At 39.5% G+C, this 15,240-nt stretch overlaps 1 protein-coding gene across 4 annotated transcripts in view; it reads left to right on the forward strand.

Moving 5' to 3' along the window:
• The window catches only part of EXOC6B (exocyst complex component 6B), a 186,461-nt gene that overhangs the window by 121,077 nt on the left and 50,144 nt on the right, over positions 1–15,240 (forward strand). For all 4 annotated transcript variants that reach the window (XM_072406673.1, XM_072406674.1, XM_072406675.1 and 1 more), the window contains one exon: positions 2,025–2,098. In XM_072406673.1, coding sequence (XP_072262774.1) covers positions 2,025–2,098 — 74 coding nt within the window. The remainder of the gene's footprint in view (positions 1–2,024; positions 2,099–15,240) is intronic.

Raw genomic sequence — 15,240 nt, forward strand, 5'->3', positions numbered from 1 at the left:
ATATATATATATATATATATGCATTCTTGGGAGTCAGACTCCATGCAATGCGAATGGTGAGCTCTTTTATATTTCCCCCCTAAATGATGCACCAATTAATAGTTCTCCCTCTGCCAGAGCTATTATATAACCCAAGGTGAAAAAGGATGATTGCTTCCATTCAGGATTGTAAAGGTTTTTTATATTTTTCCCATTTCCATGGTCCTGACATATTCCGCAGCACATTTTCATGTTGGAATTTAATAATATCAGTTCTAAAAGGAGCTCACACTCTATTCTCCCTACCAAACTCATACACCAACACTGAGGGCAATGTTGGAGGAAGGCAATTAAGCCACTAGCATGTAAAACATGCAAAATTTCCATTTTTATGGAACTTAAAGCACCTACAGAATAAGGTGGAACCTCATCATGTAGGATATAGGAGAAATGGGGCTTTGTAATAAGAAGAGTGCACCCTGACATCATTCCAAAGATATCACTTCCATATCAATGAATTTAGGATGATCTTTGGGAAAACCACCAATTTCATGCAACAGGGTGCCTGTAATTCAGTCTGAAACTCCATGAAGCCTGGCAGAGGCAACGAGCATGTTCCTAAATTATAAAAAGTAACTGTTTTACTATACCCCTAATGTTATATGAAACAATTGTCATGATCTGATTTGTTTAATAGTTCTTTAATAAAGAAATATTGTAATTCAAATGTAATTAGCCAAATAGTTATTGTAAAAGTTAATGTAGAAGCTCCTTCTCTCACTCACGCCCTGACTTTTTCTCCCTATAATTTGCACTCTCTGCTTTCCTCTAACGCTTTTAATCACATTTTCATTTTCTTTAAATATTTGGACACTTGGCGATTATTGTACCAGACTTTCAGTTTCCCCAGGATCTGCTGGAGAAGTTGTGCTTTGTGCCAAGATTGAAAGGCGTGCTAATGGGTCCTATATAGGGGTTTCATTGATTTGTATAGTAAAGTGCGATGTAGACATTTCCTCTCACTGTCCGGCCCGACACCTGTGTACACTTCCCAACCATTGTCCTCCTTCATCAGAGCTTCAGGAACCAATTGAATTGATGGATCAGGCGCGGAGCCGAGAAACTAGGCCTTTATACCCGGCTCAACGCTGCCAATCAAACAGCAGCACTAATTCTCACCGTGTTTGCAGACGCTAAGAAGTGACTCCTAAACCCGAGAAAATGCGCGTCACCCGGCAGACCCCGTGAAGTTTCTCACCCAGGGAATGTGCTGAGAAGGCAGCACGGTGCTGGGTCTCAGAGTACATCACACTGTACTATGCATAGAGTACCCCTTTTATCCATACAGCCTATAATATTACAGCAGAGACCATGTAATCCTCTTAGAGAGACTCCCAGTCCTTGAGTCAATGGGGCCACTCAGTACGGGAGCCCAGCACCTAATGCACCGGAACAGATAATGGAAATATATGTTCCCTAATGCTTTAGTTATTTATTATTGATAAACACTCAAGGAACGAGGTGACAGGCATGAAATCAGAAAATTCTTTCAGCGACCTGCGATATACAAAGGTTTCGGAAAGCAAAAGGAACTTTTTTTTTCCACAGCCGCAGATTTTATTGTGAAAAGATGGCAGTGAAAAAAGAGAGACGGAAAAACAAAAACTTTTTTTTATTTTCTTTTTTTCTTTATCCTTCGATCCCAGACAATGCTACCCCCACCTCCAGTCATCTCCCTTTTTTTTTCCGTTGAGTTGTTTTTCCATTGACCAAACAAATAGCACGTAACTCGGAGTGGTCCATGGGAATAGATTTCAGGTTGAGTTAGTACAGTTTTTTTTGCTGTCAGGATGCTGGAATTAATGGCGTTTTGATGACACAAATTTTGAAGAGCAGACAAAGAGCGTGAAGGCCCGAAGACATGGCTCCTTAGAAGCCTGTTCCTCCTCTCCCCCAGCCTCCCTTGTCCTCGCTGTCATCCGTCTGCCAATCTTCCTGTCCATGGTTGTTTAAAAGCGCTTTTCATGGCCTTTTCTTTCCCACAGGTTTTGCCAAATCCGGACCAGTGCCTGGGTTCCAAGGGGACACACTGCAATTGGCCTTCATCGACTTAAGACAAGTAAGCCTTTGTTGTTTTGTGTTTTGTTTCTCTTTCAAGATGTGTGACTGAGGGCCCGTAAGGTCTCAAGAGGAGAGAGAGAGAAGATGGTGAGAAGGAATGGGGAGGAGGGGGTCCTGGAATAAGACGCGAGGGATTAGATACCAGACCTGGTTCTTACTTGCCTTTTAGGCCTGTCAGCTTGGTTCTTCAGCCTTTGCAGTGATGGATACGGAGGAAACTGACGCTAACGCCTTTCTTGACAAAAAAATAAAAAAGGAAAAAACAGGGATGACCTTTGCATGCTACAACATTCATGTGACTTTTAGCCACGCATTGGGTGATTTTGTGAACATCTAATGCTTTTAATGCTCAACAAGAGAGCGGGGGAAAAAGTGCTGGAATCTCAGGGCTGCCAAACTTACAGCAGAGAATTAGGAGACACTTGTAAGGCCTCTGTACCACCACAGGGTTGTTTTCCGCATGCCAAGTTTAGTGAACGCTTGCAACTTAAAATTTAAAACCAAACAAGAATACTGGGCAAGAAAAGGTATACAAGCTCCTTATAAGATAACAAAACCTGTTACATTTTTTTTATGGAATTATAGAGAATGTGTTTAATTTTGTACACTCCAAACCAGTGCTTCTCAAGCAGGGTTCTTACGGAGTGGTTCTTTGAGTAATGAGCAATTTGTACCTCTCAGCTCAGTTACCACTGACACCAATGAACTTTTTGGCTATCTGTAAGGATTACATTCTTTCCAATGACCAGCAATGTAAGCGGAATTATTCCCACTGACCACCACACTAATGTACTGTGAACTGTGGATATATTAATTATATCAAGTGTACCCACTATAGGCAGGTAGAGATCCAGAATGGCCTGTGGTCTTTTTGCAAAAACTTTGCTCTCTAACCATTCCTTTTTCTCCTCTGTCTCTGTTAGTGAAGGTTGCCATCTTGGTAGAGGCAGGGTTTTGCTTCCTCATGTTAAAGCCTCCAGAAAAAGTGAATAGCACAGTAGTGACATGAATAAACCTCACTCCAAATCTACAGGGACTAGCAGTTAGTAGGCATTGCCTTAGATCTTATAATGTAGGGCAGGTTACAGAACAGGAGTTTCTTGACGTAGAAAGTACACTGTTATTTTTCAGGAGGAAGGCAAAAACAAGGCCAACAAGACGATCCTATTGCTTTCATTTTGCATCTAATTCCTGATAGCAGTAGAACTCCAGCCAAGACTTTTTTCTAATAAACTAAAAAAGAATCGAGGATGTCAGGTTTGTACTGTTTTTAGAATATATTCTGGGGTGAAACTCATTCATCAAGGAGTACTGGCTTAAAAAATAAAGGAATACCTCGTCACCTGTTGGATTTTAATTAAATGGGGGAATCTCCCCAACACTGGCACGGAATAAAAAAATTAAATGGGGGAATCTCCTCGGGACACTGGCAGGAATAAAAACAGGAAGGAAGTTCTAAATCTTCCTCACTTTTTTTAAAACTTTATTTTTTTGTTATAGAAAATTTAATCGTATGTACATGATCTGTAATAGATGCCTAAAATGTCTTGCTGGCACTCTAAACTGATGTGTCAAAGATCACCCCAGTTCTCTATAATCACAGGCTGTTCTAATAAGGAATTTTGCTTCCTGAGCCTGCTATTAGCTTATAATTACGAAGGGCCGAACTACCAAATAGCTAGGGTAGGAGGGGTGAACCAATGTTCACAACAACTAGTCACTGTTTCTTCATTAAAGTGAAATTAAACCTGTGCTACTTACCTATCCCCGTTACATATCAGGGCGCCACCATCTTTGTTTGTTCTTAGCCATCTTTGTTTGTTCTTAGCCATCTTGATTATGTAACTCCTGCATGAAGTTCATTCATGCCCTGCGCACGCAGAATCAAGAAGGTAGAAACGATTATTGTAGAAGGGACATCCGCCTGTTCCTTTCTGCAATCCCCACCTGCCTGATCATGCATTTCTCGAAGCGAGAAATAAGTTCCACTTTAAATTCCTCCACATATCTATGGTAGATGGTGCTACATTATGGAAAACCAATGCACCCACCTGGAGATGCAGACCAGAATACATATATTGCTATTACTTACGTTGCATATTGCTGCTGGTTCACCCTTAAAAGCTCATCTCCATCATTCCTTGCAGTCTTTCATTACTAAAAATACTAATTTTACCTGAATGTAAAATATTCTTAAAGCTGGAGTCTCAAGCCAAATTCCAGTTCTGGCACAAAGCTTTGGCAACACATGGTAATGCATGATGCCAACTCCTTTTTAATGGCAACCCAACCTATTTAGCCAGGGCTGCACAACACCTCACTGTGACCCATCTGTTGTTACTTGTGCAGTAAAGTTTACATTGAGGTGTGTTGGCAGCCCAATTGAAATGCTTGGAATGCCTTAAAGGGACCATGTTACCAACTTAGTAACAAAAGGCAAAAGCAAAAATATATATCAAATATCTTATATATCAAATATTTTTTCATTTGGAATTTGCTGTTGAACTTGAGAGTTGACTACTTCAGATTTTAAAGTCAGGCCCTAGAACAGCCCACATTCTACTTGCATGTGCTCAACTCCTCTGAGATTATTTAATTAATTTTTGTACTGGCCCAGCTTCTTGGTCCCCCTCACCTCCCCTCATAATCTTTTATGCAGCTTTTGTGGGAGGAGAGGAGGTTAATATTTAAAAAAAATACATACTATACAGTATTCTCCATAAAACTTATTGTACGTATTGTGACCCAACTCTTCAGTAACCACCTAAAAGCAGCCAGGTGGTTACTGAAAAGTGTTGGGTGGTGCACCCAGCTAAAAGAGGCTGTGGAGAACATTGCTATGTATGTCACCTAATGACAGCTCTATGTCTGATAGCAGAACTCGGTAAAATGTCAAGGCTTTTGAGTACAGTAATGCACCACACAGATGTGAATCCACCTTTGTCCTAATGCATACATTACATAGGAGCTTATGTTTTGACTTGTGACACCCAAGCAGGTAAAAGTCCTGCAGTCATCACTGGAAAAAAACTCTCTTTCTGTCGGCATATTTTGCATGGAGATCCACTGAGCCTGCCGTGTAAGGACTGTCAGGTTCTTATGTTATCATTAATAATATTAAACTGTATTTATATAGTGCCAACATATTACGCAGTGCTGTACATTAAATAGAGTAGTGTTATGTATCCCAAGTTCTTTATCGTGTATGAACTGTACAGTGACCCGACCCTCCTTTGCCGTTTATGAATGCCAGCTGAGAGCCATCAAACCATCTAATGATCTCATTCATTGTGTTTTATTTGTTTGACTTTCTTCTAATCTATAAACCACACACAAAGCCAGAGCCAATTACCAAGTGTTAACTGCATAATAATAAACAAAACAATTCCATTCACTTCTTAGTATATCATTCCACACAAGGCATTATAAAATCTTATTCCCGGCACAGGGCAGCCTGTTCTCACTAGGAAAATATGTGAGAATATCTTCCTCGTATACATAATAAATAGCAAGGGTGGTGACAGGGGTCACCCCAAAAACACCCTGTCTGTGCATCCATGAATAAAAAGAATCCGAAAAGGTTTTTTATTGTTTTATATTTTTTTATATTTTTGTCTGCTCGCTGACTTCTTACAATGTCTCACTTCAGAATATGGATCTGGATGGCTGTAATTCTGGACTGAGGTGCAAATATCAGAAACGTTTTTGTAGAATTCTGTTTACAAAGGCCAGCTCAAGTCATACTTATTACAGAATGTTTTGTGTATTTCATACAGTATGTGTTTTAAATGTGCACCACATACTGTATTTCAGGATTAGTAGTTTTTGCACTACTTTCAACTCATAATGTTAAACTTTTGTGTAGAAATAAAAAGTTCTGCTCCCATTGACACCTAAAACAAGCTGATGAATCTCATTATCAACCTATGTCCTATCTCGGCAAAGTCAGAAGACTTTTACATGACTTTGCTATCACAGTGAAGGAAGGATCGTTCACCTAAAATCCAGCAGTGCTAATGTAAGGACGTCTGTGCTGCCTTGTGAAAACTACAAGGGCAGTTATGTGACCATTCTCCCCCTGGAGAGGAAAGGGCAGTTGTAACCACTTGGTTTTTGTGTGCTCAGGAGTATAGTGATGAAGAATTGAGAGGATATACCAGGCTGCCATTTTTTTCAACAAATGTGGCAACATTTAGGAAATGATAGTAATATAAAGCCACAGGAAAGCTGTTGCAATAATCAAGAAGTTGCTTTGGCCAGTGTTTAGCTTTAATTAGGAAGCAAGAATAAGCCAATTGATATCTTAACTTGGCCAGAAAATTCAGCAAGTAGTAATGTCAATCACTTAGTGGATCAACTTCACACCTGTTAAATATTTTTAAAACGTATTTCTGAAAATAATAAATATCACTTCTGTAAACTGTATAATGTGTAATTGAAGATTTTTGCAATGACTGCAATGATAATTTATAGAGTAGAAATATCACTTTTGTAATTTAAAACACAATTGACCGATCATATCACACTTATCAAGTAGCTTTTGTTTAAAACATAAGGGTAGGTAAGTAAAGTGTCTGGTTTTTAGAGCAGTGATGTCACAGCCTATATTTGAGGTCGATATATTGGAGCATTGATGTCACGGCTTATATTTGAGGTAGATATTTTGGAGCAGTGAAGTCACGGCTTATATTTGAGTTAGATATATTGGAGCAATGATGTCACGGCTTATATTTGAGTTAGATATATTGGAGCAATGATGTCACGGCTTATATTTGAGGTAGATATATTGGAGCAATGATGTCACTGATAATACTTGAAATCGATCTATTGGAGCAGTGATGTCACCACTTTAGCCTACAATATATGCTCTTAACTGTAATATAAATTTACAAAGTAATGATCTTCCTTTTTGTAATGTATAACTTATAATAATAATAATGAGTAATAATGCCACTATTGTATCATATATTGTACTTTTAGATGTATATTGTACTTTTAGTCCTTCTGTGTTTATGACAATGAATTCCATAATGGGTGGACGAAGGTAAAACATATTTCTAGTCTGTCCTTACCCCAAAATGCAACTTATTTGTAAATTGAGTTAGAAGTGTTGTACTTTTAGTGTAAGGTCACCCCTGAGCTATGGGAACAAAAAATTATAGTTTCCAATAGACAACCTGAATTAAAGCTGTTTTGGGTTATCAAGAAATATACACTCGGCTGGCTTCTAGGAATAAAAGATGCAATAAATAATATATATTATGTATTTATATTTTTCTTTCTTCAGCCTGGTTCAGATCTGGTCCTTTAGATGGAAGGACAGCTGCAGACAGCAGTGGGAAAGGCCATCCTTACAGCTGTCCAGGTGCCTGGCTTTTTTCTGTCCAGAAAATATTAACTTTTAGTTACAATCCTCTTCTGTGTGTGCAGATGAAAGACGGGCACAGAGATGGCAGCAGTAGAGCAAGACCCTCTGAAGCTTCGCTCTTTCTTAGTGGAACTTTGTTGTCTTGGTATGCCAGGGACGGAGGAGGAGGAGAGGTGTTGAATTGTCCGCTGTCATCGCTTTTGCCCAGAAGATGGATGGGGTCGGATGGAAAGTGTGAATGAAGTTGCAGTCATTGACTGATGCCTCTGTCCTATTAAGACCATCTTTCTATGTGTCTCACAGTAAACACAAAAAACCAAAACAACAACAAACAGAACTGGCGCTTTGTCCATGCTGCCACGATGATGCAGTATCTCCTTGTTTTCGGAACGCACGGCTAGCATTCACATGGCTTCCTGATGCTTCAGGGGTATAACTTTCTAGTGACACTGTCCCCTCTCTATCCCCAATCCTGTCTTAAGATGCTTTCATCCTGTAACAGATGGCCCTTGGAAGACTGATGGCTATGCAATCCGTCATCTCATGACACCGTCAAGCTGCGCTTCATTAACACGCTGTTGGGAATCTGTTTTGGCCTAGGCAGTCTAGTGTTTTTTTTTTGTTCTAGTTAGGTTCAGTTTTTTATGTACCTTTTTTAAATAACTAAATTTAGCTTTTCTTATGGGCTTCTTCAAATTTTCCATTTTGGAAACATTTTCGTGGGAATGGCGGAGTCTCTCTGGTCTGCAATGGTAACCCAGCAACGCGGTTTGTATTCCCCCCCCGCTTACCAGTGATATTTATGTGCCCGGGGTTCTTTAGCGACACAGAAGGGACAATTAATCATCGCTATAGACTGTATTACTGCTGGGAATCAACGGGACCTCTAGGCGGAAGACATAAGATGGCCGACCCGAAGTTCTTACTCCATCAGAAGCCTTTAATTCGTATTGTGCATGAAGTTGGCTGCCAGCACGATAGACCATTCTATGGTATGGGAAAGGTTCGACTTTTTACACTTAACCGCGCAAAGTGATCGATGAGGCTGTACCAGTGGTCTCTTGGTGCGTGCTTGCATTTTCTAGCATGTGCCTTGGTCCTACACATCTTGGGTTATGACTTTGTCCAACATTGTTCGTCTGTAGTCCTTTATCAATTTTTACTGTAACTTGAACAGTACCCGTCAATTTTCCTAGTCACTATTGGAAGTGTTTTTTTGATATATATATTTTTAATGAGATGCTAGTACATCCTATACAATTTTGGATAGGACTGTTATTTTCATGTTCTCCCGAATCTATGCAAATGCCATTGTTTGCTAACCCTGTCCTTCTGGGATAATGGACCTCTGTGTAATACTTGGCTATTCACTGTGCCTTCCTAATGTTCTCCTATATATTGGAGCTGCTGGTATTACCCCAGGAAATGTAGACTTTGCATGGTCTACCATCATACCTGGTGGTCTGATGTGGTCAAGTGACATCAATGCTCGGGGCTGCTTCTTGGATCCTTTTACTTGTAACCTGTGAATAGAATGAGCTGGCTTTTTTTTCTCTACTCTTGTTAAGCTTTGTACCTGTTTTGCTTAGGCATTAAGATTTTCTCTTTTTTCACCCCCAATTTTTTGCTTGTAGCACCCCATTTTCATTCTAAAATATTCTTGTTGACTACCGCTGCCCTCCCTTCATAAATGACTTGTGTCTTATCCTTTGCTAGTCCTTGAAGGCTTTCTTCCACCTTTGGCAAGTCTGAATGATATTCTACCACCTTTTTGTTGATCTGCAGCCACTGGCCATCTGTTAATTGGGATATTTGTTACCATTCAACATTTAACTTCATTTTATTTGTGGTCTTACTCTGGCCTAAATGTTTACCATTAATATTGTACTAATATCTCAGTCTTCATAGTTCTGTTATAGATAGATTTCCCGCCAGGGCCCTTTGGCTAGATTGGTTTCCCACCAGTGCCATTTGGATAGTAAGGTACCTACCATTACCCCTTGGCTTGTTGGGTATCTATTTTGAATTGGCTTCTATAACCCTTCTATGAATCGGGGTTTCCTACTGCTTCCCCGGGTTGACTGCTAAAGCTCTTGTTCCCTGCCTATGCCCTTTGACTTGTCAGATAACACGCCAACTCCTGTCTGCTAGTTGGGTTGCCAGTTTCTGTACTTCAAATAGTTTAGTTTCTACTAGTTGATAATATTGATTGCCATCACCATATGGCTAGTAAACTTCCGGTAGAATATACACTTTACTGCACCAGTCTTCTGATTGGCAGAGACATTGACGTAGGTAAGTGTGTGGGTCACAAAAGATCTTAAGATGGCCCTGTGTTCATATAAAACCTAAAAACAAAGATGTACCTATTTAGATGATCACATACCTGGCTGAGTGCTTAGGAACCTCAGAAGTCAGGGTGTATGTATGATTGTACGACTTAAATTCTTCTGTGGTGTAGTGTGTGGCTTTTTCCAAGCATCTCCCATGTGATACTATGAATTCATGAGCAGTAGGGTAGGGACTTGCTCCAAGCTATTGACATCTGAAGACAGATGATACTTAAATTTCAGCTTCAGTTACTGAGCTCTGTATACAGTTTCCTTTTTTTAACTTGTGTTAAAGGGAAATAGGAAAATATGTAAACAGAAGCCTAAAGTTTCACCCACTAAAAAGAATATAGAAATAAAATATGGATGTTTTATGCTCACTCTACTTAAGAGTTTATCATTTTTAATTGTCTTCTTTAGTCCGGACCATATTAAACAAAGAAAATGTGTACAGAATCACTTTACATTTCTATTCAAATATAGTGTGTGAAATCAAGCCTCAATCTTACAGAAGGCTCAGATACTTAACAAACTGGGGCGAACTCACATACCCATTGGGACCTGGTCTGGCTTGACACCCCCTTCCGATTTGATGCAATGATCAATACAGACATCTCCATTGCACCTCCAATACATTACTAAGTAATAATATTTGTACAAGAGTGCTTGTTATATTCCCTGCATGTTTAGATTCTTCATTTTATCTGTGCCAATTATGTTCAGGCTTTTACACAATATCTTATATCATATTACACGCCTGATGGCTGCGATTTCGCCTCAAGGGGTCGCTCTTTATCTGCGCACCTCCTGCTGTGTCTGCGAAGCAGAAAGCTGACCTGGCTGAGAAATGGAAACATGATGCTATTGGGAGTTTGACATTCACCAGATATTGACATACAGTTTAGGATCATTAACATACTAAATTAAAATGGAAGTATGGAAAGCAGAAAAGCATAATAAGGCTTCCAAAGGTTTTTTTTAATCCTTCGGTCCTTTTTAGCTGTCTAAACATGACCTGTTCACAGCGTGTCTCAGATTATTAAGTTTCAGAAATGCAGATGAAGTGATCTCTAAAACCAGACGCCACAGTGTATAAATGAATAGCTGATTGGAGTTCTAGCCCTTCAACTCCTAATACGGAAAAGCATTTTGATATCTGTTTGTGTTGCTTTTGCCATAGTCCTAACTCTTATCCAATTTCCCCAAAACGGAAAAATAAATGGCACATTATATAGCCAAAGGTTTGTGGACACCTGACCATCACACATCCCATTCCAAAATCATGGACGTTAATATGGAGTTGGTCCCTCTTTGCCGCTGCAACAATCACTGCTGTTCTAGAATGGCTTTCTACAATGATTAGGAGTATATCTGAGGGAAATTGAGAGTTAAAGGATTGTGAGGTCAGGTACTAGATGAGAAGACATAACTCAAAATTAAGTGTTGAATCCTTTACAAATGTGGTCAGCAGGGTTGAGGTCAGGGCACTTTGCCGTGCCTCCACAAATGTCCCTTTAGAGCTGACTTTGTACACAGTCAGTCTTCTTGGAACACAAGAGTCTTCCTCAAACTGTTGCTAACATGTTGGAAATGCCAATGTAGACTATTGACATTTCCAACCTGATAGCAACAGTATGAGGAAGGCTCTTTTATGTTCCAAGATGACTGTGGCTGTGTACAAACAGTACCCTGGAAGCATGTAAACTCAACCAGTTGGAGAAATGCCCATTCACTTTTGCACAAATAGTAAAATATGTAAGTGTAGTCCTGGGATTGGCCACTTAAGGACCAGTGGTAGCCATTCCCAATCTGTATCCACAACCCCCATTTCATCCTTGTAACCAAAACCTGAACTTAATAAACACAGAACTTTTATTTTTAGTCATTGACGCTATGACCTACTAAAACATCATTTTTTTTTTTAATTTCTTGACCGTTAAAAGGGTTTGGGAACCGGGTAAACTTATTTTTTTTTCCCCTGAGTTATTGTTTATTGAAAATTTCACTTGGTTTATGTTATGCTGGCAAAAAGAAAAATACTTAGTTCTAATTAGACCGCAAGGTGTGATTGTGTGAACCGCTGCTCTCTGTGACCTCCATGAAAAGCCAGGACTCCTCGGTTGTGTCTGAGCCTCAGAAAGAGTGCTTTGTAAAGTGTACATTTTACCTGAGGCTTATAACCAGGTCACCCCAGCTGATGTAACGTGAGCCGAGTGCGTCCAGTTAAAGCGTGTAATCTGGGATAGACTGTAGCCGCTAAGTGCTCTGTTAGATAAACTTACACAGACCTGGAACGCTCTCCCCGCAGCCCAAGCGCTCGCTCACTGTCTAGGCCCTCTCCCGGCCCGATTTCTTATTGGGTTAACGACCTGCCTCATTGCAGCGACACCTTCCAGGACTGACAGACAAATCTGTGCCCTCCGCACTAATGTAGACAAGGCCATAGGCTCCTGCCACTCGCTCGTATGAGTGCGATAAAACGTTTTGTATTTAAACCTTTCTGCTTTTTATTTTTTTTTCCAATTATTTATGTCGCTGGTGTGACCTGACGAAAGGAAGGAGAGATTAAACAATGTGTCCCCGTCACTTGCCTGTTATTTCAGGGCATCGTTCAGCAAAACTTGAAAGCCATTTTCCTAGGTCCCTGGCAGTGGGTTGCTCTTAAAAATAAACAGTGGAATGTTTCCCAATAATGGACCAGCTAACCTTAAGGTATAATCCAGGGAAACATAAAAAGTGATGCATATTAATTTGACAGACATTAGAAGAGGCCTGCTATTATCTGTGCAAACTAGAAAAGCTTCTTGTGTGTGCCCATCTGAAACCATCTCCAGGACCACTACTTGTGTCCATTGGTAGTGTCATAAACAAGAAAAGACAGAAGAAAGCTGGGGTTTGGTAAAACGGCAAAAAGGTATATTTTAAATGTAAGGTCAAATAGTTTGTACACATATCAACAAGCTCAAGTACAAGTCATGTTAGTAGGTCATTCCCATTAACTTAACAGAAGATAGGACCATATAGATATACAGAATCCCTAGGTATGAAGAAAAAAAGAAAGTATACCATCTCATTTTCCAACCCATTTTGCCTGTTGGCTTCCTCAAGGGATAAGGAGAGAATGTTATGTATGTTTATACATAGTACTCTAACAATCTCTGCAAATCCCCTGAGGATGTCAATAGGCGAAATGCGTCAGGAAACAAGACGCTCTACTTCTTTGTTTTTTTTATACCCAGGGATTCCTCTTTTTAGCTAGCTATCTCCTATGAAGTTATTGGGAATGACCTACTAACATGAATTGTACAAACTATTAGACCTTAAGTTTAAAATTTCCCTTATGCCGTTTTAACAAACCCCAGCTTTCTTCTGTCTTTTCTTGTTTATCATTTTGCATTAACTGGGACTGACAAATACTATTATCTAAATAGATCAGAGGAAGGAAGAGGTATCATTATATTTGGTATCATTCATTGGTAGTGCTTTTATTGGCCACTCTTTTTGGAAGAATAGTAGTTTTGTTACAAACAAATCATTGCAATGTGTTCACAGTCCTACCTGCACATAGAATAAATTGAGAATCAGGTGAATATAGGCCAATTTGCTATTTAAAAGCAGAAGAATTTTGCAATGGAGCACAATTCATACTAACAGGGCTTCCAGCGCAAAAGCCAGGATGGGCTGCTCTTTGAATTCACCACATAATAACCACCACATAATATAATAGACAACCTTTGCTTTTTTTTTCTTTAGTTGAAATCCTATTTACTTATTTCTTGTTTAGTTAAAATGCAATTTTTCTAAAAACATTAAAATACACAACTAGTTTTTAAATTTTATAAATGGGTATAGCTGGGGATTCTTTAGTCTTCCAATATGTAATTTGTAAATTTTGTTTCCTGTACATTGATGCAGAATTCAGTCCTATTTTAAGTAATTAGAATCAGTAACTTTTCCTATTTGGCAGAGGAGCTTTTAATCTTTTAAGTTGAACACTTCTTCTTCCGTCACACATTTGAGGGCCCCATTCTCTTCCGTGACCTATGAATAACATTGTATTCCTACCTGAATCTCTCCTATACATCCAGACACTAGAGCTTCCAGTCTGGTTCAGAGGTCCAGTTAATAGGTATGTCTGCAAGTAATTTGCCAAATGTAACAGGTCTTGAATTATTAACCACATCATGTGTCACTGTGGTTATGTCTCTGCTTTCTGATGAGTATATGTTTCCTGGTGGAACAGGGTTATTTCTGAGGTCAGTCTATCCCAAATTAGATGCTGCACCTCTCCTCTCAAGTCTGCAATTCTACTGTAACCTGTAGGAAAGAGTATTTATCTTACTGCTGGATTTTTACTTAATTTTATTCAGCAGGAGAAAATGGGACAACACAAGGTGGGCAGGAACGTCCAAAATCCTGAGAACTAATATGTGTGGCAGGGACATCTCTCCATTTGAACCTTTAAAACAAATAGTTGTGTTCCCAGGTTAATACAACCTGACAATATCTGTAATGTATGAATATTTTTGTAGGGAAACAATTGATCAGGCCAAACATATTTCTTTTATTTTAAAGCTGAACAGTATTTTTGCCAAGATGTACGGAGTCCTCTGAAGTCTGATAGAGCCCATCTTTTTTCTGGCAGGAGGACATTAAGCATCATCTAATTCTGTCTCTAACCTGTCCCATTCCTTTAACTTCATCTCTTTCTTAGAGGCCCAAAAATGTTTTGGCATTATCATAACTACCTACCAGCCTCTCTCATATGGTCCTGTTTATTACTCTTGGTTCTTAATATCATACATGGCCTCCTTTGGCATCAATGACAATTTTCAGTCTTTTATAAATGAAGCCCTTTATTATCTCATGTCCTAAAGCAGGGGCGTCAAACTCTGTCCCAAAGGCCAAATTTGGCCCCTAGAGGATTTTATTTGGCCCCCATAGGAATTCTAAATATGAATTGCAACTGGCATATGAGTAGCACTGCTACTAAAATTCCAGGCATCACTCGCGTCCATAGACCAGCGGCCTCTCTGCCTATACGTGGCCCCGCATTGCACTATTTTCTTGACTTAGGAAATTGTAGTAGTGCTGAAAGCAAAACCTCTTTGTTTCCATATGTAAAGGTTTTATATCTAATGAGAAGGAAAAACTTCCTCAATTTTTTCAATAAACTTCAAGTTTGACCCGCGACTTTGTCAAAGTTTTTAATTTTGGCCCTCTGTGTATTTGAGCTTGACACCCCTGTCCTAAAGCTACCCATCCTTTGTTTAGGATGAACTCTATGTTTGAGCACTCTCCAAAGTTCGTCAATGATGTCGTGGTCAGAAGAGTGTTACTTAACCAGGGTTCCCCCAGAGGTTGTTAGAGTTTTCTTATGCAATGAACACCTTGTACCTCTCAGGTCAATTACCAGTGACACCAATGATCTTTTTGCCTATC

The sequence above is a fragment of the Pyxicephalus adspersus genome, chromosome 3 (genome assembly GCF_032062135.1).
Source record: "Pyxicephalus adspersus chromosome 3, UCB_Pads_2.0, whole genome shotgun sequence".
Lineage (NCBI taxonomy): Eukaryota > Metazoa > Chordata > Amphibia > Anura > Pyxicephalidae > Pyxicephalus > Pyxicephalus adspersus.